General features: G+C 46.7%; 3 protein-coding genes across 18 annotated transcripts in view; all 3 read right to left on the bottom strand.

Annotated features, from left to right (window-relative positions):
* Window positions 1–13075, bottom strand: part of LOC149912502 (uncharacterized) — a 32966-nt gene extending 19891 nt beyond the window's left edge. For 3 of the 16 annotated variants that reach the window (XR_016461693.1, XR_016461689.1, XR_016461692.1), the window contains exons 1-4: window positions 9082–12158; window positions 6747–8212; window positions 6274–6373; window positions 5999–6179 (exon numbers count right to left, since the gene is read on the bottom strand). Coding sequence is in view for 1 of the 16 variants with exons in the window: in XM_090131524.1 (XP_089987650.1) it covers window positions 8824–8862; window positions 9082–9170; window positions 11658–11761; window positions 12171–12652 (714 nt within the window). In the remaining 15 variants the exon portion in view is untranslated. The other 13 variants (XR_016461686.1, XR_016461685.1, XR_016461687.1 and 10 more) reach the window with 13 other exon arrangements.
* Window positions 13076–14080: 1005 nt separating this feature from the next.
* LOC149912503 (rho GTPase-activating protein 32-like) lies at window positions 14081–15862 on the bottom strand. The gene is made up of 4 exons (XM_090131961.1): window positions 15732–15862; window positions 15064–15268; window positions 14744–14889; window positions 14081–14555 (listed from the first exon to the last, which is right to left on the bottom strand). Exons 1-4 carry the CDS (start codon window positions 15829–15831, stop codon window positions 14119–14121), a joined length of 888 nt encoding a protein of 295 aa, XP_089988087.1. The 5' UTR covers window positions 15832–15862; the 3' UTR covers window positions 14081–14118.
* Window positions 15863–16450: 588 nt separating this feature from the next.
* LOC149912504 (rho GTPase-activating protein 32-like) lies at window positions 16451–18211 on the bottom strand. The gene is made up of 5 exons (XM_090131123.1): window positions 17943–18211; window positions 17331–17474; window positions 16952–17054; window positions 16724–16856; window positions 16451–16558 (listed from the first exon to the last, which is right to left on the bottom strand). Exons 1-5 carry the CDS (start codon window positions 18100–18102, stop codon window positions 16451–16453), a joined length of 648 nt encoding a protein of 215 aa, XP_089987249.1. The 5' UTR covers window positions 18103–18211.
* Window positions 18212–27389: the final 9178 nt, after the last annotated feature.

Consider the following 27389-nt stretch of genomic DNA (forward strand, 5'->3'; position numbering starts at 1 on the left):
GCAAGGCAAAAATAAGAGATACATAAAATGAATACATAATAAGCAGTTAAGTTAAAAAAAGAAAAAAGAAGAGGGCTCAGATAAGGTCAATTTGCAATAGTTTAATAGGTTTGGGATGAAAGATGGGATTTGTGACTGTGATCAATCTGTAATACTTAGAGTTAAGGTCTACATGAAAATCTTTCAAAATGGAAAGACTCACTGGTATGCCCTTACCTTTGTCAGCTGCTCACTTCTTAACTGTATACTGATGATCTTAAAGACAACTGCCATAGTCTATTTCAGGCTATGAGTAAATACATGGAGAATACTCAGTTCTGCAGTGCTGGCTGTCTTGTTTTCTTTTTGGCAAAAAATGCCGGTGGCTGAATGGTGCCTTTAGAAAGACCTGACATTTCCCAAGCGAGCCTGGAAAGGAACACGTTCTATCTTCTTTTCCCTACAAAGTTCCTGCTTAGCCCAGATTTTTGATTCAACAGAAGGGGAATGCAAGCTCATCAAATATGCCTGTAGTGTATGGCTACAGCTCTCCTGAGCTCTAAAACATTACATCTTTTTCTGCAAAAGGTACATTTGGCATGCAGGTTTGCCCAGGGAATATCAGCTTCTATGTTTTCCTTCATAATTCTATTCCATTTACTCAGAGCTGCAGCCAAACAGAGAATGCCATGACCATTGCTACAAACATCTCAAATGATCTCTAAGAAGTCAGAAAGAAGATCTGAACTTTGAGACTAACGATGACTGATGATGGTTACTGCCTGAGTTTGTAGCCCCATCATCTGGAAACAGTGATGAAGTGAGAACATACATGCACACACAGCTCCAGAAATTAGATTTCCTGCACCATAAATTGACCACTTTCAATGGTCATTTCTTTCTAATAACTTGCAACTTTCCATCCTGCAACAAAACATCATCCTTCAACCCAGTAGAGATCTGTATTGTTTCCTTTATGTTTTGAAAGTTACAGTTTTTATGAGATAAGAAGAGGCCAAGGGGAGAAGTTGGACATACTGCTCATTTTCTGCTGAGCCATACCTGTAACATACTCTGTGGGATCCTCTTACTTGCCACAGCATGTCATTTTTAACTGCCATATCATAAAATAGTTTTTAATGCATTGAACATTAAGGGATTTAAGTCTCTTTAATGCTCCTGGATGGTAACCTCTCAAGGTTCATACTGAGGCCAGCTCCATATAATAAATAGAATGTGGGCAAAAAAGCAATAACATAAATTAATGACAAGTACTGTAGAGAACATTTGAAACACTTGAAATCAGATCTCTAGGAGTTTTGCATTTCCAATAATAAGCCAAAGCAGTAAGTGAGGGAGGAAGGAAGGAGGGAAGGAATATTTCTGTTCTTTCTGGGGTAAAGTCACTTATTACTCTCCAAGCAAAAGGTTTTATACAATTTAATACAGGTCAATACTGTCAAGATGTCTGAAATCAAACCTATACAAGGAAGAACCCACAACAGCAATCAGATGTGCATAGGCTGGGGTAAAGCAATATGAAAACCATGGCATCACTGTACTCAATAGAAGGTTAATCTTGAAGATATGAAAGTGCTGTCAGCAGAGGCATATGGAATGTTTCAAAAACAGTAATGTATACAATGCAATATGAGCCAGTCTGGGGAACTTAACAGCTGTCTTATCCTGTCCAACTATGCAATTTACAGAAATCTGTGATTATTTAAGAAGTGTGGACAGCAATACCTATCTATACTAGCAGGAGCAAATGGGATCATTTTAGCTAACTTGAAGATTTTCCTATCAAATTATCTCCAAAGAATGAACAGAAATCAAATTTACGTAATTGAGTTCAGCATATAGGTATTTGAAACCAATTAAGGTTATTTAGATCCTTTGTGTCATTAATGAGCAGCTTCAGATAAGGAAAAGCTCTCTCAACACACCATTAACAAGCCCAGCAACACTTGTGAAATGAACTGCAGCTTGGACACACATCAGTGCATCAGGTCATACAGGAGGAAATGCCTTTTCAGAGCACATTTTGGCTGTTCTCACAAAACCAGTCAGAAAGCTCCCCATCTGTCTTTTCCAAAGGTATTTTTAGTATCCGAGACAAAGACTTGTTACAAAAGCCTATCAGAATCCTAACAGTTGATAATTGTGGGGTTATTTTATTTTATTAAGGTTATTCTTTTTTGCTAGTTTCAGTGTCTGAACTAAATGATCTTCATTAGTTTGCAAATATTAGGTCTTGTACCTAAGTGCATGTATTTGTAAGTATCCCAGTAGATATCTATGATACATGAGCACTGACAAGTTTCCATGAATGATAGTGCTTGGAATACCACATTCATTCTTGCTCACATAAAGGATTTTTTCTAATTCTATTTGAATTATTCTAAATTATTCTAAATAATACACAATCTTTTCTGCTTGTTATATGGGTAAAAAAGCACGTCACTTGTAACCACTATGCTATTTTGCAATAACATCTACGTCATCTCTGAAGCTTTGAAAACTTCAGATTCAAAAAGAAGCTTCATCTTATCTCACATTACTTACATGCCAACCTTAACTGTTAAGTTGCTCTGAGTATCCCATAGCCAAAGAAAATGCAAATTTTGCATATTTTTCCTTTTCATACATTCTTCCTCAATTCTAAAGGCATTTTCCATACAATAACAGAGACTTCTGTGTTCAAGCAAGTCCATCTGTTAGAAGTTACATAATTTAACAGATTCATCTTCTCAGGCTAAGTTTATACTCAGCAGCTTTCCAGGAGGAGTGCCAAGTGATCATGACGGCCAAGTTCAAGGCTGGGCAAGCTGTGGTCAAGGTCTCTATCTACTGCAGTTTAACAGTCACATCAAGGCTGAATCAGTCCTTCATCCAGTGAATCAATACATTAAAGCCAGACTCCAACTACAGCAAATCTCAAACGCACAAATGCAGACTTCAGCTCTGACCTGTACAACATCTGAATGAATGCCACAGGGTAAGCGGGTTAGATACAAGTCCTACAAAACTCAAAAAAAATGAAAGACAACAGTCACAAATCACAGCAAATGAAGGGGATTTTAAAGGCTTAGCCTTCTTGCTGTTTGTTGTAGCATGTTTACTTAGCACTCTGAGCATGTCTTCAGTTGACAGATGAAAAACATTGTTTTTACTCATAATGAATAGGCATACAAGAATTCTGAGAACCTTGATCTTGCCACAGTAAACTCAAGAGACTGGAAACTCTTAAAAAGCACGGTTGGGAAAGTTTTAACAATTCCATAAGCAGGAAGACAGTTCTTGACTCCCTGATCAGACTGAAGCAGGGTGGCAATAAATCTCATCAGCTCAGGATGAAGAGGAGGTAGTACTGTCTGGACACCAAAGGAAAAAGAGGACTACATGGAAAAGTTTGCACTTCAATAAATGCCTGGGAAAAAAAAAAAAAAAAAAAAGAGGAAACGACGAAATCTGAGAATAAGGCACAGAGAGGAGTGAATACAGCTGAGATTCATCCAAGCAACAAACTTAGGAATGAATCGGTGACGCTGGGGAGATGAAGTCAGCTATGCCACCAAACATTAAGATAGAGATGGTAAACAATACAGAAAACAGAATCAAATGAAACTAGACCTTTGACTTCTAAAACGTCCCCACATAATCACTGCTAAGCTTTCTTTGAGCAAACCTAAAACTATGCCTGCTTTCTTGTTAACCTAGGAAGAAATCAAAGCTCATAGTCCAGAATAAAGTTTCAAGCCAAACTGGATTACCAAGGTAAAATCAAGAATCTGTAAACAAGGGTAGGAACATCAGATGAAAAGCCAGAAATGTAGTTAAAAGGCAGGCAGTGCCCAGGGTTTGAGATAAAGGGCACAGACTTCACCTACAGACCAGTTAATTGACACTGCGCATGCTACTGCAACTGAAGAGCATGGGAAGCCTCCTTAGCCCTCTGATTGCTATTAAATCTTGGTAGAGGAGATGCTAATAGAAAAGAAATTAGCTTCAAGCCAATTACAAATGAAAATCCTTTCATTCAGCTGCATTTACCACACTGTACACTGATATTCTCTTCCAAATAATAATAATTTTTAAAAAAGTATGATTTCAAGCTTTATTTTCTTTTCTACTAAAAGCTTCTAATAGGAGAAGGGAAATTCTGATCTTTCTGTTGACATTAAACTTGTCTGCAAGGCCCATAATATGACTTAATTAGGGCACAGATTTCCATTGCTCTGGCCCCACACCATCAGGTTGAGTCGTGTGTTAAATGCAGCATATTTCAGACCAAAAGCCAGATGCCTTGACCATGCAACCCCTACCGTGAGTCTTCTACTGAACTCCATGAATTCATGTATGGCTGTAATGCACCCTGAGCTTTCTGAGTTCATAGGATGACATTGCTTAGGCATCTCATACTGCTGCTGAGACCTTCAGCTCCAATTCTATCTATCTGATCCATACTGAATCTTCTTCATTAATCTGTCAGTCCATCACCAAGAAAAAGCCCAGTCCCTCTGCACATGGATGCAATAAGGGAACCCCAGGTTATGAAGGCAATATTTACCAGATGATTTTCTATCCAGATGATTTTTCTCACTTTTACATAGGACCAGCCTGACTTCCTTGCTAGCATCACAGACGTCACGCTGCCAAGGTCTGTCACCTCTTCTGGAAAACACAAGTGCAGCAATGCTTCTTCCTTGACAGGGGGATAGGTAACAGAAGGAGGCCCTGGCCTTGCCCCATCATCAGTCACATAAGACCTCTACAGAGGAGTTGGGGCAGCTTTCTTGTTGGCTCTGTGGTGGTTGGAAACAGATCTAAACAGCTCTGTCTTCAGTTAGAATTGTCACAAGCTCTCAGGACGATTTCCTTCAAACTGCTCTCCCAAAAAAAAGCACTTCCACACAGTAAGCCTCAGTAACAGAAGAGGTCTGTCTTTCCAACAGAATTTCTGTTTCTTAGCTAAATGCCATAGCAGTACTCTTCAGAGCAGGAAATCTGCCACAGTGATTGTCTCCACGCCACAAATACGATCAGGTAGAATAATGCCCTCTGATCTTTAACTTGACACAAAACTATTTACTTGTTGAAGTAGATAGGTAGGAAAGGAGCATTTCAAAAGACCCAGAGCCAGTCATTCACAACCTTTAAATGTGCGTCTGCATAATCTGGAGTGTGTGAGCCACAAAAGTGTCTTAAATGGAACCTGCCTTCCAGGAAGAGATGGCAGTTTGACTCAATAAGTCACGCTGCAACTCTCAGCAAAACAGAGCATACACAGCTCAGTGCTCAACTCCTTTCCTGACATTAAAGGCTACAAGTGAACATAACCGAACAGCTAGAACTGCTGTGGATCTGTGCTCTAGGCATCATTCTCACCTGTTGATTCAGTACTGCAATCAAGTTTAAGTTTCCTTCACAAAAACTCCAGCTCCCATTTAGTACCAGTGATTATGCCACTTGGGTTATCCTGACTTTGTCTAGAAGTACAGCAAAAAGCTGGCATGTTGGGAAATTATCCAAATGGGAGTACCCCTTCAAATAAGGGGTCTGCATAGTGTTGTGCAGGGATCAGATGCTTCTTCGGTGCTGCATAACTTGGGGTTCTTAGCATCTAAAGGGACATCAGTTATCTATTATTCTGTCCTTTTAGCATTCAATCTAATAAACAGCAGGTCAAATGGTACCTTACAGACTCTGAGTGCCTTTCATACCAGGATCCTAATGGACCAGTTCTCCCCCAGCACCAAATACACCAAGAGTACAGAACAGAGCAGTTAAATTGTTATCTTCCTCAAAATACGTAAGTACCTACATCCCAGGCCTACAAGAACTACACTCTATCTATGAGAACAGTACTGCATGGAAGGATTTGTGTGCCTCCTTAAAATAGAATTTCTGTTCTCTAGAATCAGCCATCCAAAAATTAGACATATCATCTTAAATCAATATTTAGATTCCCTACATATTCAGCAAAGAGAAAGGAGTGATTAAGGATAGCAATCCATACCTTTTCAAGACAGCCATCTGGGATGGGAAAGATTAAGCTTCCTCTGTAGATGCACTTAGAACGTCCATAGCAGCCAAATCTGATCTTCAGCCAGCTTAACTTCACACCTAACGGTTACAGGTTTGATGTCAAGTGAGATGATTTGTACCCCAGTTGGTACTGACAAGGAAGTCAGAACAGGCTGGAATCAAAGTATTTGAAGTGCACTAAGGACAAGATAAGTAGAGCCATCTATATTGCTACATAAAAACATGGGAATTTTAAGAAATACATACATCATCTGGTACTGACGATCCATTATTTTGCTACGCCTTCAGTGCTCCACACAGTTCTGCTGGATTTTCTTCATCTTGTAATGAGCGACCCATCTGTGGACTCAAGACCAGAGAAATGTATTGGTAAGGACTGGGAACCAAAAAAATCCATTTTTGACTAGCAACTATTTCTATAATATTTAAATTTTATTTAAATTTTTAAATAAAATATTAATATATATATATTATATATTATAATTAAATATTTAATAAATAAAGAATTTAAAACATCCCTTTCTTGCTATAACAGAGTGACTGAGTTACTGGCCCACCATTAACCTGAGCATCTCCAAATATACTGCTATGCACACACAAGCATAAACAGAGATTATGTCAACCTCTTATTTAAACAAACTTGAATATAGGAACTCAAGAAAAATAATTTATGATTAATGTGGAATTGTAAGTATTTACAGACTCCTTCTCTAGCTTACTTTTAGAACAGAAATTCTTGCTGATGTTTTCATGATGTCCATTCTTACTTCTTCACTTCCACTTTGCCTTCTTGCTTTCAAGAAAACAAATGATAAAATATACTATTAAGCGATTAGTTCTCTGCTTAGATGCCTCTGCTTGCAAGTTGTTCTACTGCAGGATTTCTCTTTACTCCACAATACTACAGTTTGCCAGGTTTTCGTGTTTGCCCTAGATAATTCCCAACTGCAGTGAACACATGCTAGAAAACCTTAGTTATACTGTATAATCAATGAATACACAGACATTATAATTACGAAACACAAGAGAGTTTGGCTAAGCAGATTATTACATACACCAAAGAAAGAACAGATAGAGTGCTTACGCTTACCTGGGCTTGCTGTAAAACTCCAAAGAAGGGATCTCCAGAAAAAGATCCTTCCCCACTGGTAGTCAGCTCTTAAATGGGACCAGGAGAGGTGCAGCCAGGCTCCACTCCTTCCAGCAGCACAGCTGAATTGCCTTCACCTGTGCTCCCAGGGCTGACTCATTGCTCGCCTCAGGTGATCAATCAGAGGTTCAGGCCATTCTTCCCATACATATATACACCATAAAAATCAAACTACAGCTTCAGAAATACATGTAAGCACACTGCTTACACATCCTTGCTTCTCGGCCAGGATGCTGGGTTTTACCCAACCTGAGCTATTGCTCCCCTCTACTCTGTCCTTGTGAGGCCCCATCTGGAGTACTGCATCCCAGTACAGTAAGGATGTGGAGCTGCTGAAGCAGGTCCAGAGGTGGCCTTGGAGATGATGAGAGGACTGGAGAACATTTCCTGTGAAGAAAGGCTGAGGGAGCTGGGCTTGTGTAGTTTGGAGAAGAGAAGGCTCTGGGCAGGCCTTATTGCAGCCTCCCAGTACTTGAAGGGAGCTTACAAGTTTTTACACAGTCTGCTAGTAATAGGACAGGGGGAAATGATTTTAAATTAAAAAGGGGGCAATTTAAGTTAGATGTTAGGAGGAAATGCTGTACCCAGAGGTTGGTGAGGCGCTGGCACAGCTGCCCAGAGAAGCTGTGGTGCCCCATCCCTGGAGGCGCTCGAGGCCAGGCTGGATGGGGCCCTGGGCAGCTGAGCTGGTGGGGGGCAGCCCTGCACATGGCAGGGGTTGGGGCTGGGGGGGCCTGTAAGGTCCTTTCCAATCTAAGCCATTATATGATTCTATGATCTTCCAAAGGTATGTGAAGGTTGACGTGTTTTTGCACCTTTTTAATCATTATAAATTAAACCATTTCACAATGTTAGATTAAGGATGATACTTACTACAATGGTTGTGCAAGAAGTGCAGATATGAGATCAGCCAGGGGCTTTTATCCCTCACCAACTCTTGATTAAGGCGAATGCCAGGAAGTCCATGGAAAGCAGTGACTTCATAAGGTGACAGCCAAAAGCTAGACCCTCAAATAGGAAGGATCTGCATAATTCCTTCAAAAGACACAACAGTCTAGCTGAAGTTTTGGCTCTGAAAGCATTGCCCCAGCAATCTTTGTATTGAGATCTGCAGCAGTGAATTATGGCTATATATTTTTATATATAGTTAAATTATTAAATTATTAAATTATAATTAATCAAATTAATTAAAGGTGATATAATTTAGTGTGTTATCATGTACAAATAAAAAATCCCAGTTGTTATATTCTTTGAGATAAAGATTTTTCACATGCTTTGAACCATTAAAACAAGGACATCCAGAGGTTCTAAGGACAATAATAGCATACACTACTGAGGGATATTTAAGAAAGTGTATAGGTTATTAAACCTTGTTCAAAGCATGCAATTAAACTTAGTGCTATTTTCTTTTCTACTCAGAACTTAATATTCAGATGAAAAACTAACTACCAAATGGGATTATTACATTTCTAGTATTTCTAATGAACAAGCAACTTTCTTTCCAACAACCAACACAGAAGTCTGTTTTTATATATTATCATTCTGAGTTACATTATCCAGTTAAAAATACCCCAGATGTAAGGGAATCTATTCCTTTGAACACAGAAAATAGGCAGTTATAACAATTCAAACAACAAAATGTTCCCTCATGTTACAGAAGAAGACTTGAGAAACCAGCAGACCATCTGGCAAAAAAAAAAAAAAAAAAAAAGTGTACTTTACTAACTGTGAACTTGTGGAGGCTTTTTTTCTTAGCATAAAACCAGCCAGCATTCCTTTACCCATTAACTATTTTGAACATGCACTGGAAATCAAGGGCTGGCAATGAAGATAAACATGTCATTTTTCTACAAGGGAGACATTACAAAGAAGTTGTTCTTATGTGGTAAATAATAGAAACTCACAGAAGAGTAGGATGAAATAGGGCAGTTCTTCCAGTACTTTGCTGCATGGCTGAATACGGACATCAATCTGCCAATCTTCTTTCTAACTTCTGAAGAAAACACAATGGCTCAGCTGTGAAAAGTTTCCTGGACTATCAAGTAATTGGAAGGAAAAAAAACCAACAAGAACGAAGACTGATAATGCTCTGTTTTACCTAACATAGTAATTATAACCTCATATGCTGTTTTATTCCCTCACAATTACTTGGCCCTGTGCAAATGGTTTCAATATATTGATATTACAGTGAAAAACAAGTAGATAAAACAAGGTTTTACCAACACATCTCCTTTAGAAGCCCTATTTATTAGTGTGCCATTTTCAAATTTAGTGATAACATATTTTAAGCTAGGAAGAGAGTCATCATCATGCTAATATCTATTAATCATTGTAATTATGAAAAAACAATTAGATACATGTTGCATCACCTGACTGAATATCCCTCTGATGCATCTCTAGTTTACATCTACTGACTTTCTGATTAGCAAAAATAAACCAAATCAAGTAAGACCTCTCATCTGTGGCTTGGTTTCCAAATTATATTCAACACCTAGCACGTATATCTTCTGTTACTGCTGGTCTGTATTTGTGCTGTCTATTTTCATGTCACATCACCAAAACCTTTTTTCCTTGAGCTTGTTTTTTTAAGTGTTAAAGATGATGCCTCAGTTAGATGGAGAGCCAGCTCCAGGCACAAGAGATGTACCAGCAGAACCAGAGATACTAGGGTAGCAAAGTACAGGATCCAGACCTCTTTTATGCCAAACAACAGAAACTTTTGTAGAGCACTGAATTCAGGCCATGCAGCACGCACACAAATGCTGAACAACCGAGTCAAATACTTAGTTTTTAATGACAGTAAATCTTCATGTAGGTGTTCTTCAAGGTACTGTGACACTCATTTCAAAACTGACTTGTTTCTACCTAATTCAACTCTGTGGCTATTTGTCATTCTGGTTGTCACACTGCTGCAGCACTCTAGTCACAGGCCATAACCTCAGTGACTAAGGACTGAACAAACAGGACACAAAGCTGCCAGGTGGCCAAGAGAAAATGAGTTTTCCTCTAGTCACAGCTAAATAGAGTGGATTGCTGAATGTTTGGAAGAGAGCACCAAAGAGAGAAAACCAAGTTTTAATCTGCTTCTCTGTCTCAGAATTTGGAACTGACTTTGTTTCCCGACAAAGTTATCCACAGACAGTGTGGATAGAGACAAAAAATTTATCCAAAACCCATAGGAAGTTAAAGGTGTTGTCTTGCTCCTACCCCACCCCCCCCAAAACAAAACTAAAAAAAAAAAAAAAAATGGAGAATAATGAGAGAAGCTCAGAGAGGATACAGTCCCTGAGGAAGGGCAAGAATTCAGTAAGAAAAGCCTGGTTAAATGTGAGGCAGGTGTCTGATATTTTGAAAAAGATAAGCATACTGATGTGGATCTGAGATTCAGCTGCAGTCAAAGGCTTTAGTGAGAGAAATTCTAGAGAGATGTCAAGGATGGATTGTTGCATGATGAAATCAGAGGAGAGTTCAGAATACCAATAAGTTTAGGAATGGAATGCCTGGAAAGAAGTTAGAGGAGTGGGGGGAAGAAAGGGTCACGGGTGGGTTTCCTTTGTGTAGGAAACAAAGAAACTGAGTGCAAGAAAGGCATCCAAAGACACTAGAAGATTACATGGAAACAAAATAGAGAAAAGCAAATGAGATGTTTGTATTAGTGACAGGAGGAAAGGAAGAGTAAGTGGCAAGAGACAGAAATCAAAGCCAAGAGAGTGTGTATAGTGTCTTTTATCATAGAATCCTTAGGGTTGGAACAGACCTTTAGAAGTCATCTAGTCCAACTCCTCTGCAATGAACAGGGACATTTACATCTACATCAGGTTCCCCAGGGTCTGATCCAGCACACTGCCTTGAAAGTCTCTAGGGACACAGCATCCACCACATCTCTGGGCATCTGTTCCACTGCCTTACCACCTTCACTGTAAAAAACTTTTTCCTAATATCTAACCTAAATCCATCCTTTTTAAGCTTGAAACCATTTCCCCTGGTCCTATCACAACAGAGCCTGATAAAGAGTCTATCACCTTTGTTCCTGTAGCTCCCACTGAGATACTGAAATGCCACAATCACCTCAGAGCCTTCTCTTCTCCAGGCTGAGCAGCCCCAGCTCTTTCAGCCTGTCCTCATAGGAGAGGTGCTTCACCCCTTGGATAATTTTTATGGCCCTCCACTCAATACAATCCAAGGGGTCTACGTCTCTCCTGTACTGAGGACTCCACATCTGGACACAGGACTCCAGGTAAGGTCTCACCAGCACAAAGTAGAGAGGTGCAAGACCTCGCACTTGAATTTGCTGAGGCTCTCCCAGGCCGAGTGCTCAAGCCCGTCCAGGTCCATTTGGTGGCACCCCATCCCTCCGGTGTGCTGACCACAGCCCACAGCTCGGTGTCATCTACAGACCTGCTGAGGGAACACTCAGCCCCACTGCCAATCTCACGGACACAAAAGAACATCAGTCCCAGCAGCGTGCGACACCACTTGCCTCCGATCTCCAGCGAGACGTCGAGCCACTGAGCACCAGCCTCTGGGCACCGTCCTGCAGCCACTTCTTCGTCCAGGCTTCTCCTCACAGAAACCACCAAAGCCCTGCGCAGAGAGGGATGTGGGAGCAGGAGAAGCAACGCGGGAGCAGGAGAACACTCACACTGCAGAGGTGGATCTCTAGCACCTCATTTTCCCAGCAGAACCACCCACAGAAGACACAGCCTGGACTAACTGAGACAGCAGCCAGGTTCACATGAAGCGCCGCCATTTCACACAGCGGCCGCCGAGCACAGCAACGACGGAACAGCAGCCCTGCCTGCGTGTGGCAGCTGAGGCGCTTTCGCCGACACAACCCGCAGCTTCCATCTCCACAAGCCGCCCGGTCTGCCGGCGCCCAGCAGCACCCGGGGCTCCGCAGCTGCGGCGTCAGCCTTCCGCCGGGCGCGGCCGCGGCCACTCGGCGCCTCCGGAGCTGCGGCCGCCGGGCCGTCAACGGGAGCCGCGCACTCACCGCTCGCCCGGCGGCGCCGACGGCCGCCCTCGCCGCGCGGTCCCGCGTCCGAGCGGCTCGCGGCTTCTCCTCGTTAAAGCGGCCCGGGCGATCCTCGCGCCCCGCCGCCTCCGCTCCGCCCCCGAGGCTTTTTCCAGGCGAGCCCCGGCGACGTCCCCGCCGCGTCGGCCGCTCTCGCGAGAGCCGCCCGGCCGAGAGCCGCGCGGCCGCTCCGTCGCCTCGGGGAGCCGTGAGTGAGGGAAGCGGCCGGAACCGCGCCGCGCCTCGCGGGCCGTCGCTGCGCTTCTGGCGGGAACGGCTCCGAAGCGGCGAACCTCGGCGGTCGAGGCGTCCGCACTTCGCGGTGATGCCGGAGGACGTGCCGCAGTGTGGGAAGTCTCCACATAACGCTCTGGGACGGCGTCTCGGATAAAGCAGACGTTCTTCGCAGTTGCGGTGGCGGCCTCCTGCAAGCAGGAGAGCCCGAGAAAGCAGGGTTCCATCTTTCATCCCCTCTGCCCGACGCTGCTCTCTTTCTGCCCCGGTTCCTCACAAATACAGGCAAACACAGGAAAAATGTATTTCTGCAGAGTTTAATGTCGCTACAGAAGAAGGCAGTACGTGACAAGTGGTTCATTTGTTCACATCTCACTCTTTCACTAACACTGCAAAATCCAGTGCTTTGTTTTCCAGCTGCCGACTGCTCAACCCTGCCAAATACAGAAATGATACACCGATCTGTAACATGAAACTTGGCTGGCAGTTATCCTGGTCAGCTTTTATCATTTCCACGTAGACTTCATGGGTTTCCTCATTGCTGCAGGTTAATCGTAGGCCTTGTCAGCAATCTGTGTCAGTGGCCGTACGTTCAGGTGTTGTGATGACAGATAATGATGAATGCCCGTGATATCAGAGGTGACTGTTGGTGGTACGGCAGCAGAGGCTGAACCTTCCTACAAATACTCCATTACGTTTTGTTGTCGTGCCAGCAGATGGCAGCAGAGCTGCAGTTTCCATCGAAATCAACAGCAGGCATTACTTTTGGAGCGACCTACATCGGAGTGTCCAAGTATCCGTATGCACTTGTGTACAGCAGTGAAAAAGTCATGGAAAAAGCCCCCTGCAAGGAATGCAGGGAGCATTGCCTTTGCCAACGCCTGAACAAAAGACTGCAGTGTTTTTCTCAGTAATGTCCCAGACGTTTCCAATGGGAGAGAAGGAATCTGTGGGACTGACGGTGGGAAATTCAGCCTCTTTTTTCATCCCCAACAGAGCTGAAATCTGGGCGACCAAAATTACCATGAGGTATCTTGGCAATATAGAAGCCAGTATCCTACACCAGGGTAACCCGTGAGTTCTGCCAAAACCCCAAAGCATTGACTGCAAAATGCTACAGTGGAAGAGTGGAAAAGTGGAGAAAATCTTGTTCCTGTGTCCTGGGAAACTCTAGCAGCTTTGTGCCATGGTGAGAGGCCCTTTCTCTAGTAAGATAAGGGCACACCAATTTTGCTGGAGAAGTAAGATCTGCACGGCCAGCACGTAGGTGGGAGCCAGGAAAGGACATGGTGGGAGGAGAGAGGTGTTAAGCAACATCCAAGGCATGAAAATGCATCAGAAAGCCCTGAAAAGCATCACAAAGCCACAGCCAGGAAGCTTGGGAGTATCATGAGCAGCATCCAGGATGCGAGAGATTATTTGCTACCACGCCAAATGGTAGCAGAGCTCCCCCTGCAGACATCCCAAAGCCAGACAAAATGGGAAAAACCCCAGAGCTGTGCTGCACGCACCCCACAGCCACAGCATTGCAAGCTGGGGTGCCTTGCTGTGTGCTGCATTCATCCCAGTCCGTGTGAATGAAGACTCTGGAAGCAGTCAAGACGTTGATTGAGCACAAGTGTGCTTTTATTATTATATAAAAGACAGGAGGGTGTGAGAGGTCGATGGTGACGATGGGACTCATCCTGTCTTGTCATGGAGAGAGTGGCTCAGAGCTCTCAGTGCTGCTGTCCGGTGCCTGGGACTGGAGGCCTGATTGAAAGTCCCCCTGCAAGAGGCTCTGCTCTTCCTCACTGATCCTGGCCTGTTCCTGCACAGAGGTGCAACTTTCGGGGCATTCTGACTGTGCTTGGGCTGGGCTGCACAGCAAAGGCACGGGGTTAAAATCCAGGTTGGTCACGGTGGTGTCTGGCAGGCTCAGGTCAGCATTTTCAGCAGAGCCAGGTGTAATGAGAGCATGAACTTGAATGAGCTCCTTCTCTCCATCACTGTTGTTACTGTTGTTAGATGGAAGGCTGCTGTTGGAGTTGCAGCAATTTGTGCTCCCTATAAGCTCTCCAATGATGGAAGCACAGAGAGCATCCTTGCTACTTGCCCTGGATCTTGTGGGTTGGCCAGGGCTCGATTCACCTAGAAAGGATACACAGGGGTTAGTGTCAAACTTTCACAAACTGAATTACGACAGTGGTTCTTGATCAGGGGTGAACTGAAGATGTTAGGCAGGGGCTGGAATGCCAGAAGGAGATACAAGTGCAGAGCAAGCTTGAATTCTATGTTCCTGAAAAGCAGGGATTTGGAAGCTGCATTTGCACCCTTACCTGCCAGGACTACCACTGCTGTTTCTGAGGGCTGCCTGGCATTGCGCTGCAGTTGGCGTTTGCTGCCAGAGGATGGCTTTCTGAGGCTGAAGCAGCAACACCAACTGCTAGCTGGTGATTCCTCAGTCTTGCTGGGTGGATTTTGCCTGGAGAGAGAAAACAGCCAATGCTGTGAGTCGTGCGTGGTGCAGGGTGAGGGAAGAGCAGCACTGAGCTCTTGGCAGCAGTTGCTTGTTCCTAGCACTGCCTGGTTTCTGCAGAAAAACAGAAAACCCACCCAAACAATGATGCTGGGTGCTGGAAAAGAAAGTCCTCTTTACCTTTCAGATGGAAAGTCAATGACTGTGTGGAATTTGCCCTGCCCAGCTGCAGGGCTTTCTTCCACTTCAATGTCGGGGCTGCTCTCTGTCACAACAGGAGAGCTGCTGTGGCCTCGCCTCTGTGCCTGTGCCTCCTCCAGGCTGAGCAGCTTTGTGGCAGCAGAAGAGACCCCCACAGACTTGGGCCCTGGGAGAGAATTGTGCCCTGTCAAAGAAAACCACAGGTAAGAGCGAGGATCAGGAAGCAGCAGCACAGCCACCACAGTTCTGGGGGAGGTGCTGTATTTTTCTCAGGCTTGCTTATCCGTGCCACTGGAAGAAGAGGAGCTCAAAATAACCACGTGGGCAGAGGTGTGTTTATGGCAAAGGACACGGTCATCATTAAGAGATCTCACCCCTAGATAAAAGGGGCAGGGAACTGAGAAAGCTTCGCTGCCATGCTTGCATGAAGCTTTTCCTGCATGCAAACCATAATAATGACGGTTTCCTCCTTGTGAAATTTGGGCTTGGACATTCTCAGCATCCAGCAACAGGATGCCATACCCTAATGGAAGCCCAGAGGTCTGCTGTCCCCTTGATGGTAAAAGAGTATCTCAAAGGTCCTGGAGAAGGCCTGCATTTGGTCAAGGTGTCAGGTCAAGATAAAGCTAATGGAGGAAGACACTCACCTGCTGCATCTGCGATGTGTGCTCTGGATTTGGAGCAGAAGAGGACGTCGGTGTGGTTGATCATGAATTCCACCACATCTGACTGTGTCTGCAGCTCCATGCAGGCAGCTCTTCCGCTGGCGCAGGCAGACTCGTTCTGCTGTGATCTGTAGAAAAGGCAGATTTTAGAAGTCATTTCTCCAAGACCGTTTCCCCGAGTCTGAATTGTTGCAGCCAAAAGCTGTCAGCTGAGGCTCTGGAGACTTCCACAGTGGGCAATCAGTGATGGCACTGCAGAAATTCTCCTGGATGATCAAGGACACGTCAGTCCCATCTCAACAAGACTGCAGAAATTGTCACCTAGACATTGTGCCCGTGGGGTTGGAGAACAGCCCAGGCTCCTGCGCTTCTGTCAGCCACAGATTTTACAGGAGAAGAGCACATTTGATGGAGAAAAAGAGAGGACTGTTTTTCTTAACTGGAGAACAGAGGAAGTGTTGAAACAGAAGCAGAAGTTTACCTTAAGAGGTTTGGAGCCCACACAATGGCTAGGTTCTTGGAATGCATGTTTGTTATCGTGGAGCTCCCAGCCAGACACGCCAAGTGTCTCATCAGATACTCCAGAGTCCTGGAAAACAAGAGAGGCAAACGTTCAGCACCAACAAGCATGCTGTGCTGTAATTCAGAAAGACAAAGGCTGGAACCGCATCGTTGCCCTCTGCAATGCAGCAGGGCTGAGCTCAGCAGGCTGAGGGCAGCACTGACCTGTAGTGAGGAACGGGCAGCTGCTGGATGACGTCCTGCATTCTGAGCAGCCGCTCCTCCTCTGTAGCGGCACCAACAGCATCCTGGAGTAGTGCAGAAAGGGAGCGAGACACCAATCAGGCTAGTACACCACTGCGAGTAAACCTCGTGGGGCTGACAGCAAAAGGGCCTCAGAGCTGGGGCACTGCTGCCGCCATCTGCCAAGAGGCCCAGGAAGAGGGAAATGAAAGACGTGGCCTTGTGCTTACCGAGAACTTGCCGTACAGCTGGTGGGTGAGCAGAGGGTTCGGGAGCTCCCTGAAGTACATCTTGCAGAGGGAGCTCACGCTGTGAATGTCACGGACGGTGAGCTCAGGAATCTGCTCCGACTCAAATTCCTGCCTGGAGAGAGGGACGCAAACCCGGTTGAGCGAGAGGAAGGCAAGCCCAAAGCCACACCAGATGCACTCAGGCTGTGTCAGTCGCAGCACTCTTACCGCAGCCTCTGGATGTTGGACGCGACGCCGGACAGGCGGTATATCCCCTGCACCACGCCGTGCTGCTCAATGAACTCAGCGCAGCTCTGGAGGACCTGGGGGACTGAAGAACACGTGCCAGCCGTCAGTGGAGCTCCTGATTCAGTCGTGCTGCAGGCTGTGCTTCACATCCCATCCACTAAGCCCAGCCAGGCTTGGCTGAAGCAAATACAGATGTGCTTGTCTCTTAGGAGCATCCGCCTCACTTTATCCTTCAGCCATCAACTCCCATTACACGTGTCTCCACGGCTATCAGCCTGCCCCCTGCTAGATATGAGCTCCCTTTCATCTTCTTTAGATGCCCAGCAGAGGAAGATCTCAGGAATGGGCAGCTCCTTACCATCACGACCGGAGTGGAGAAGATGCTCTCCCAGGTCACCGCCAAACACCCTTTCCTTCTCCACCTCCCGCTCGGTCGGTTTCTTTGGGCGGGCCTTCACCAAGGAACGAAGGAAGGTGAGGATCTTGCTGCGTTTCTTGGGCACTGCACAACAAAAGGAAGAAACCAGGTCATTTCAGGTTTGGCTCCGTTGGACGAGGCCGAGCACAGCACATTCTACAGAGCACGTCAGAACGGGAAGAACATTACCAACCAGTACATACAAAAAGGGATTTTCCCCATCTCTGGAGGAGCCCAAGGCCAGGTTGGATGGGGCCCTGGGCAGCCTGGTCTAGTCTCACATTAAATGTGGGGGCTGGGAGACCATCCTGAGGAGGGTTGGAGCATGATGATCCCTGAGGTCCCTTCCATCCCAAGCCATTCCATGAGTATTCTATAGTTTTGCCAAGTCCAATCATAAAATCAGGAGGATTGGGCCAAATCACTGCCCCATGGTATGCATGAAGATTCATCAACCCAGAGGACAATGTGGGATGGATAAAGGAGGTACTAAGCACACCCCAAAAAAGACTTCATTTTTCTTCCCGTCATCATCAAATGTAACATCCGTACCTGGCTTTGGCACAGAGTTGATGAGTGCCTCAGGAATGTTCTTATTAATCAGTTCCACACACTCCCCTGGGAAAAATCCAACCTGTAACAAGAAGAGAGGCCAACTATTGCATACAGCACATCTCAGATCTGAACTGTTAAACCAAAAGCCACGTAACATTTCCCTCGGAACGTGCTTGCCTGACGTTCCATAAGACTATCCAGCAGAAAATGGCCATAGTTCACAGCATAAAGGTAATAATTTTTCAACATTTGCAGCCGAAGGCAAGGTCCTCTGACACCGACAGAGGGAAACTGTTTACGTCCATTAGGCATCCTATGCAGGCAGAGCAGCTCTAAGCTGAGATTCCTGCCTTTACTGAAGTTGCACTCTCCAGTCTGAAGCTTGTGCCTACCTGGAAGCCGAGCTTGCCTCTCCACCAGGGGGTCAGCTCCTTTGGTGGCATGTCGATGACACACACGATGTCTCCCACCTGCAAGAGATTGCAGTGTCAATCCCAGCTTCAGCACGGCTGGGAGGAAAGCACAGCTCAAATGTCTGCATTCTTCTGCACTGCCAAACATCGCCGAGCTTGAGAGCACTTGCACCAGTGCAGCTCTGAGGGCATTTACCATTGTAAAATTGAACAACAAGGAACGCCTTGAACTGCTTACCTCAAAGGAGAGTTCATCCGCTGCCTGGGCAACGTATCTCTTAACGACATGGGCAGCAGCAATAGCTGGAATGTTCACAGCTGACTCCCCATGGTCCAGCAGGGGTTTCCCCTTGTTCTCAGTCTGAAACAGAGAGCACAGGCCACGGTGAGGAGCTGGGAACCAACGAGGAGGATTTCAAGGTGAGGAGCACATCTGCAGAGAAAGCTGCAGGAAATGCACTCGGTCCTTATCATGGGCACTTCAGAAGGAACTGCAAGTCTAATAACGGCTGTTTCTCTCCCTGGTGTGCAGCAGGCACACGCCAGGCAATGCTGCATCTCTCCCCACCCAGACTAATCAGCAATGGCACTGACGAAGGCAGGTGGCCTTGTCCATTTTGCCCCCTCCTTTCCTGCGCTCTTTGTGCAGGAAGGCTGACTGTTTCAGATGCTAGGAGACCGTGAAGAGGGAAACCAAAGCTATGGCTGCAGTTACAAGGTGCAAACAGTGCCATTGCAAGCACCAAGCAGCTCTCTTGAGCAGTCCAACCAACAGCGAGGCCAAACAGAGCAGAGAATGATTGTTGTTTCTGCAGCCATTTCAAGGGAAAAGTCAGTAGAGGACAAACACAACAGCCGAGATGGCTCTGGTACTTTTATAAACTTGCCACACTTGCACTGCTGTCTTGCCACAGAGGAGCTCTCTTGGAAAGCAGGAGAGCACATCTGCGGCTCACTCTGCTGGCTGCAGTCAGGGAACAAAGACCAATCAGAGCTTCATACTCTACCTCTGTCCATGCCAGGTCAGGCCCACAGCTGATCTCGCTGCACGCCACAGCCATCAGCGTAGGTGTGACAAGCTGGAACTGAAAAGAAACACACTTTTATTTTCTCTGTTCACATCTCTGCTGTGCTCCCTACAGCTGTCGGGCACACTCACACAGCCCAAGCACGCCTGCTGGTGTCCCTGGTGATGCTGTGCAGCTCTGCACAAGCTGGGGCTGGGACTCTTTGCCTAAGGGATTGGTTTCCTGTACACCAGCTGGTCACAGCACCACAGACAGCATCCTTCTGAGGGCTGAGCTGCAGAGCACGTGGAGAAAACCCACACGTGACCAGCGTCCCATCAAAGCTGGATGAGGCTGTGCTACTAAACACGGGGCGTCACGGGCTGCTAAAGCATGTGGGGGGACAAAGCATGGCAGGTACCTGGCAAGAGATCAGAACGAGGGAGAGAAATCTCTCGAATCCGCAGCCGTTCCTTGTCACTTTGCTCTGATCTTCCACGAGCAAAAGCTGCAGCAGGGAAGCAGGCAGAGGGTGGAGAGAGGAGAGAGAAAGAGCAGGTCAGTTTGCTTCCACGGTTTAGCAAAGAATACGAGGGAAAATCCAAAATCTGCCCTCCCTCAACTTAAAAACTTAAGTTTTCAACTTAAAACCATTTCCCCTTGTCCTGCAGTTATCTACCCTTTCAAAGAGTTGATTCCCCTCCTCTTTTTAGGCTCCCTTTAGGTACTGAAGGCTGCCATGAGGTCACCCCACAGCCTTCATTTCTCCAGGCTGAACAAGCCCAGCTCCCTCAGCCTGTCTTTGCAGGGGAGGTGCTCCTGTCCCCTGATCATCTCTGTGGCTCGCCTCTGGACCCTCTCCAACAGCTCCCTGTCTTTCTGGACACTGTAGTGCAGCTGGGGCCTCACAAGAGCAGAGCAGGGGGGGACAATCACCTCCCTGTCCCTCATGGCCACCCCTCTGCTGATGGAGATAATGTGATCCTATGAGCTCCGCCAGCCAGCAGTTCTCAGCACTCACTGTCCCCCCGTCTCTCCCACACTGTCTCAGCTTACCTACAAGGTGCTGCACAGGACGGTGTGAAGACAAAGGGACGCAGTCGGTGCACAAGTGCAACAAGCGAGCTGCTCAGTCAGAGCTCCAGCGCTCCAATGAAGGGACGCAGCACGCACTGCTCCTCCCCTCATTCTAGCCCTTATGACATCACTGAGGGCCACCAGGCTGCTCCACCACGACGGACAGGGTGGGGAGGCAAGACCAGTCACAAGGGCAGAAGATTCCAACAGCCCAGCCCAACGTTCTGGAATCAGGGGCTGCTTGGAATTCTACCCCAGCCAAATCCTGGAGAAGCTGGCACGGGGTCGTCATGACCAAAGCGCAGGACCTGGCGCTTGCTCTTGTTGAGCCTCGCACAACTGGCCTCAGTGCATCCCTCTGGAGGGCCTTCCTGCCCTCAGCCAGATGGACGCTTCCTCCCAGCAGCGTACCTTGCAGTGCTGGGCCCATGTCAAATCCACACTAGAGTGGCTTTTGTTACATTCAAGGGCATGTTGCAGCACCCATCTATTTCACCTGGAAGGAAATAAAGCAGGAGATGGGAGAAACACAGAACTACTGCCAGACTGCTTTATCCCTTTCTCAGCCCAACTTCCCTTGCCTCATCCCCTACCCCAACTCCTGGATGATGCCCACAGGCTGATAGTTGGATCTCAAGTCCATAGGACTCCTTTCACAGGACTCCATCAAAAAGGCTGTCACACTTGTTCCGTACACTCACACTGACCCAGCAGTGGTATCACAGTCACTTAACACACACACAACAACCAAACCCCGAGCATGCACATCCCTTCCTGCGTGACTGCAGCCCACAGCTCCCCTTCACACCTCCGTGGATCTCTGGTGTTTTACACTGATGCAGCCTCGCTGCAGCTCCGTGGCTGTCACACAAGGCCTGCAGGACCTCTTTCTCTGCAAACCCCGTCTGCAGGCATTGGTTCACGAGGTTCACCTCCTGCCCTCCTGAGCAAAAACAAGCACTAAGAACAAGAGCAAAGCACACTGGACTCGACCTGGCCGGATCCCCAACCCTCAGTCCTGCCAGACGGACCCTGGTGTGGAGACTCATCCCCAAAGCCTGGCTGGACATCAGCACAGGCATCATTCTTCAAACGCCCCATCCAAGCAGCAAGGGATCAAAGCGTTGGCACAGCTGAAACAGAAATGCTGTGTGAGTTTCCTGTTAGCACTGAGCAGGAACAAATCTACCGCTGAGCAGCAGGATGTGAGACAAGCAGCAGAAGACACCCAACCTGCAGAACCAGCTCGTTTGGGGTCGGTCCAGATGTTTGTCTGCTCCCTTCCCTGGCCCAGGCCAAGCTTGTGAGCTGCTCCTCCTTGGTGCAGGGGGAAATGGTGCAGATGCCATGTGGTGGCTATGCACAGCATGCCTTTCACTTGCTTTTCCTCTCTCCATCTGCCATTAGCAAACAGCATCTCCAGCCTCCAGAGATCACTGAGTCCAACCCCTGCACAACAGTGAAAAAAAAGATATGATAAGGGGTACTTAAAGCACAGCATCTGTAATCAGATCAGACTCCTGCACTGTGAAGACTTCCATGAGTATTCCTGCAGAGAGCATCACTTAGTCTCTCTCTAGCCTTGTGTTCATGGTTTTCCTGTAAGAGCTTGTCTAAACACTGCCTATAATCGTGGTTATGCTAGAAGCATTTGGATTTATTGATCCTTAGTGTGATTTCAATAACAAATGCAGATGTTTTTTTGTTAGGGACAGCTTTCAATTTCTCAACTGAAATTTCAATATTGCATTAGGTGTTGACAACCACGGGGCTGCAGTACAGAGAATTACAGGAAGATTAATTTCTCCATCTCCATGCTCCTAGACATTTATGATTACAGTGATGTAGTTATATACAAAGTTGCAAGATACCAAAGCTAGAATAACCTCTTGGTGCAGCAGGATGTCTGGAGCCCAAGTGCAGAGTCTCAGTGTTGCAAAGCCTTGAAGAGGTGCACCGTATGTGCTGGGGCTGATGACACAGACACTGGAGCAAGGCCAGTGTGATGTTAGAAACTTGACCAGCAGCTGATCTGTTGTCAGCCATTTCTGGACACAAACGGGATCTGGTCGACTTAGGACATGACCTTTGGGCTGGAGAGCAACTCCCCGAGGAATCACACAGCCACTGCAGACCGTTGGCAAGAACCCCATACCAAAACAGCTCATCTGCAATCAGTTTTTAATCTGTGCAGCAGTGATTGGAACAGGCGCACGCTCTCTGCAATTGCAGGAATGTTCACAAGTGGAATGTACATCACCTGTGTGCTCCAGCTCTTCTGTGTGCATGCTAGGAGCAGTGATCCCCCTGCACCCAGGTGCAATAAAGTCATGCTGGGTTTCTAACCTGCCCACCAGCAGCCCAGGCTGCCCAGAGCCACATCCAGCCTGGCCTTGGATGCCTGCAGGGATGGGGATCCACAGCCTCCCTGGGCAACCTGTTCCAGTGCCTCACCACCCTCTGGCTGAAAAACTTCCTCCTCACATCCAACCTAAACCTCAACACCCCCCATCTCAGTTTAAAGCCATTCCCCACTTGTCCCATCACTGTCCACCATCCAAAACAAAACACCTCGGCTGTTCAACACTGAAAGAGCAAAATAACCCACAGCTCTTACTTCCACTGTATGCAGTTAATTCCAAACTTAAGGTCACAGGTTAATTACTCATGTGATCCTTCCTGACAGAAGAACTACTCGTAGTGATGTGTAGGAGTAAGGAACAGTTTGAAAAGGTCATGGACATATTAGAACTTGCAGCATTTATCTTAATAGATGCCTACATTGCAAAGCATTTTGTAAAACACACGTTACAAGTACTGTGCATTGGATTACACTATATCAAACTCTAAGTAACAATACAGGTTGCTTTTAAATCTACACGCACATGCTTTCTTCTAACTCCTTGATAAAATTCCTTACTACCTTCAGTTTTACAGCCAAAGCAGTGTTTGAGCTGGTAATGTACTCTTGAACAGCACTGCTGCCTTCAGCATTTGTATGTTTACATCTGAAAAGAGAACTTGGTCATTATTTCATGATGAGAGAATCTTATATGACAAAACAGAATTACAAAAATCTGACAATACTGTAAAATGCCAGCGTAAGAATGTGGCTTTGATTTTTTTTTTTTTTTATTTTTTTTTAATGGTGAGTGTACCATTAATTCAAGACAAGAATTTTGTTTGTCAGTCGATCTCTATAACTGTTCTTGGCATCATTCTGTAGGATGAACTAGATACATGGAATTTGGCACTGGCTCCCCAGGGCAGTGGTTTGGCACTGAGCTGACAAAGGCCAAAGAGCATTTGCACAATGCTCTCAGACACAGGGCTTGACCCATAGGAGGTCCGGTGTGGAACCAGGAGGTGGAATACATGATCCTCGAGGTCCCTTCCAAATAAAGATATTCCATCATCCTCTAATACTTATATTCCCAAGTCCTGTACACAGTGCTCAGATGCTTAATTGAAAGGTTCCATGAAACAGTGAGGTATCTATGTCCCTTTACCACTCAGTTATTCAATTTGCCACATGGATCTTTCATCCAGTCACATTAAAAAAGCACTCAAAGTATTTCCTTCAGTCTTCCATTCTGATAGAGCTTTCTGGAGCAAATAAAGAGTTGCAACTCAGAATGTCCACACCTCCCTTCCTGCACCCTGCATACTTTTTTAATTGTACTGTGATTACGTACCATTCTATTGTCACCCTCATTCTGTCATTATCTAGGCAGTTTACTGACATTAAATTTTCCAGCAACAGATGCCCACAAGTACAGCCAGCCTGGACTTATTTCCAATACTTATCTTTGTCCTGATGTCCTTGTAGGAGCTGGGACATTTCTCCATCTCAGCAGCAGAGGGCAGGAGGGGTCCAAGGTGAGGGCACGCTCTCCTCTGTTTTTCTGGCACTCAAAGACAAAGGGAACAAGAAAACCAGATGTGTTTCCCTGCCCATGGCAAACACCAGCCTTTCCATCCTTACAGTCCTTCCTGCCATCAGCAGAGACATTTTGCTTTCTTGTGCCACTTCATCCCTTTAGCATCTGGCATCCTAACAAAAAAGTACTCTAACACAGGAATTTTAATATTTTCATATCAAATGTCAGAATTAGAACCATTATGTTTACCAAATATTTAAAACGTTCAACCCAGTGAGAAGTGAATTGATGTTGCATTTAGCATTCAGATAAGAACTTGTAAAGGAAGTAAAAAGTGCTGCTTTCATAAACTATAGTCTCATTGTCAAGCCTTGCGCTGTCTCAGCAGATTATTACAGAATGTTCATTCAAGCAGGCATTAAGAGATGCATCTGAATTGATAACAACAACGAGTAATTAAGAAAGCTTGACTGCAGTCTGCTTGAGGATTCCAGTCTGAAGTGTGTTCCACCTGATGACAACTGGGAATGTCTTTCTCTCACCATTAGAACCATTGCACCTCTGACTAAACACATAGCTAAGCACCACTGAAAACCTAGGTGCAATTTCTGCAGTGCACAGACCAACTACATGTTGATTAACATTCAGAGAGATTGTGCAGGTGTCCTTTTAGGAACTGGACTACAGTATGCTAAGAGGGATGTATGTGGGGACATTAGGATAACGTGCCCTCTGCCCTTTAAGACAGCCCAAGCAGACCAGGTCAGCAGGCTGAAGAGCTGAGTGGGTCACAGAATCACAGAATCACAGAATTGCCAGGGTTGGAAGGGACCTCAAGGGTCCAACCCCCCTGCCACACGCAGGGCCACCAACCATCCCACCTAATGCTAGACCAGGCTGCCCAGGGCCCCATCCAATCTGGCCTTGAACACCTCCAGGGACAGGGCATCCACAACCTCCCTGGGCAGCTGTTCCAGTACCTCACCACTCTCTCCGTAAAGAATTTCCCCCTGACGTCCAACCTAAATCTCCCTTCCCTCAGCTTAAAACCATTTCCTTTTGTCCTGCTGTCACTCACCCTTTCAAAGAGTTGATTCCCCTCCTGTTTGTAGGCTCCCTTTAGGTACTGAAAGGCTGCAATGAGGTCACCCCGCAGCCTTCTTTTCTCCAGGCTGAACAAGCCCAGCTCCCTCAGCCTGTCCTCATAGGGGAGGTGCTCCAGTCCCCTGATCATCTTTGTGGCCCTCCTCTGGACCCTCTCCTACAGCTCCCTGTCTTTCTTGTACTGGGGGCTCCAGACCTGGATGCAGTATTCCAGATGGGGCCTCACAAGAGCAGAGTAGAGGGGAACAATCACCTCTCTGTCCCTGCTGGGTCACCAGGGCTCAGAGACTTCACTCGGCCATCTGAAAGTTGAGGGCCTTCAGCCCAAGCTGCCCTTTTCCATGCAGGCAAGGAGGCCAAGAGAAGGTGGATCGGCACGGTTCTGGTGCAGACAGGGGCTGCAGTGTGAGCAGGCCTACACAGACAAGGCTGTGCCCACACAGAGTGACAGCAGCTTTCGCTGTGAGCAGATTCCCAGGGGGCCTGAGCCATGGCAGTTCTTGATGGCAGCATGTTCCAATCAGCCCTGGAAGTCTTCTCTGGACGTCTGTCGCATTCTGGAATCCACACTGAGGACGCAGTCGCTGTGTCAGAGCAGCTGGCAGAGTCACGGGGAACCGTGACGTAGTTGGCCCAGGGAGCAACAACAAGGCCTGCACTGCTCAGCCAGCCCAGGCCAAAGGGGAGCACGAGAGAGAGCAGAGGAGAGAGGGGGGAAAGAGGGCCAGGAAGGAAAGGCCTGTGCCTGAATGGACGTGTAGCAGCAGCTGCTGACAGCAAACTCGGTGATGGCAGGGGCACAGCAGAGCAGTGCAATGCTGGCAGCTTCCTGTGTCTTTCACACAGGCACTGCAGACATGGCCAGCACTGGGAGATCAGCAGAACTGCTGCACACCTCTGCCAGCCCAGGCCAGAGGAGTGCAGAACAGTGAGCTGCTGCTGAGGGGAGAGAGGATGGCCTGAGAGCTGACCTGAGAGGCAGGGCTGGCTGTGTGACAGCAGCCTCTGTGTCCTCCTCCTGTGTCTGTGAGGGCCAGAGGGCCAGAAGAGAACATGCCCAGACAACGAAGCCCTGCTGTCCTCTGCTGCTCAGCTGGAGAGATGTTCCGCCTTCCTGAAGGACGCTGATCCAAAGGGAAGGAATCAAAGGAAGTCCAGGCTGGCTGTCCTTGTGGGCATCAGCTGCTGGCAGCTGCCTCTGTGCTGCCATGGGCAGGGCACAGCACACACAGTGTTTGCAGTTCCCTGTGTGACACTGGCCCTGGTGACCTGACAGCCATAGGGAGACAATAGAAAGAGCTGCCTCCCTCTGCCAGATGAGGCAAAGGTGAGAATCCCAGAATCACAGCATGGCCCGGGTTGGAAAGGAGCTCAAGGTTCATGAATCTCCAACCCTTGGCTCTCCAAGGGTGCACAGGGGGCTTTGTTCTCCCTGTGGTGCAGCTTCAGTGCCAACTCACAGCTGAGCTGGTTGGCACACTGTGACAGCCTGCCGCTCTGAAGCTCTTGGGGCAGTGCTCAGTTCTTTCTGAAGTACTCTGGAAAATGCTGCTTCTCCTTCACCAAGTCTGTTTCCAGACAGACGTCTTTTTCTCCTCTGTACACACAAACAGTATCTTGTAACTCCCTGGCACAGTGCTCAGAAGTGATACTTCTGGAAGCACGTCAGAGAAAAGTGGCCTTGTCCCAGTGGACTTTCAGAGCAGATGAGAACAAGTCTTGGTTGACGGCTTTCTTCTGCTTCTGGAACTGCACAGGCAGGTTGTGTGTTGTCATACTTTATGCCAGAGTGCCAAACTGAAGCAGTTTCTGCAACTTCTTTTTTTCATACTTGTCACTCTTTGCTATTTCTGAGACCTTAACTTAGTCATTTTTAATGCGCTCTCATCTAAACTACTGAGTCCTCCAGTGTCAGTGTTGTATGAATCAGGACTGTGGGATTTCATCAGTGAAAGGATTCTG

Source organism: Phasianus colchicus, chromosome Z, assembly GCF_987193195.1.
Source record: "Phasianus colchicus chromosome Z, bPhaCol1.hap1.1, whole genome shotgun sequence".
Lineage (NCBI taxonomy): Eukaryota > Metazoa > Chordata > Aves > Galliformes > Phasianidae > Phasianus > Phasianus colchicus.

Bases quoted from the DNA above. Each gene is read 5' to 3' on its own strand.
- LOC149912503 (XM_090131961.1), bottom strand. From the start codon at position 15,831: ATGGAGCTGCAGACACAGTCAGATGTGGTGGAATTCATGATCAACCAC. The intron at 14,890-15,063 runs GTAAAGAGGACT...TTCTCTCTCCAG, and splicing joins ATTGACTTTCCATCTGAAAG to GCAAAATCCACCCAGCAAGA. The intron at 14,556-14,743 runs GTAAGGGTGCAA...TATCCTTTCTAG, and splicing joins AGCAGTGGTAGTCCTGGCAG to GTGAATCGAGCCCTGGCCAA.
- LOC149912504 (XM_090131123.1), bottom strand. From the start codon at position 18,102: ATGTTACGTGGCTTTTGGTTTAACAGTTCAGATCTGAGATGTGCTGTA. The intron at 17,055-17,330 runs GTAAGGAGCTGC...CGTGTTCTTCAG, and splicing joins TCTCCACTCCGGTCGTGATG to TCCCCCAGGTCCTCCAGAGC. The intron at 16,559-16,723 runs GTAAGCACAAGG...GCACTACTCCAG, and splicing joins AGCTGTACGGCAAGTTCTCG to GATGCTGTTGGTGCCGCTAC.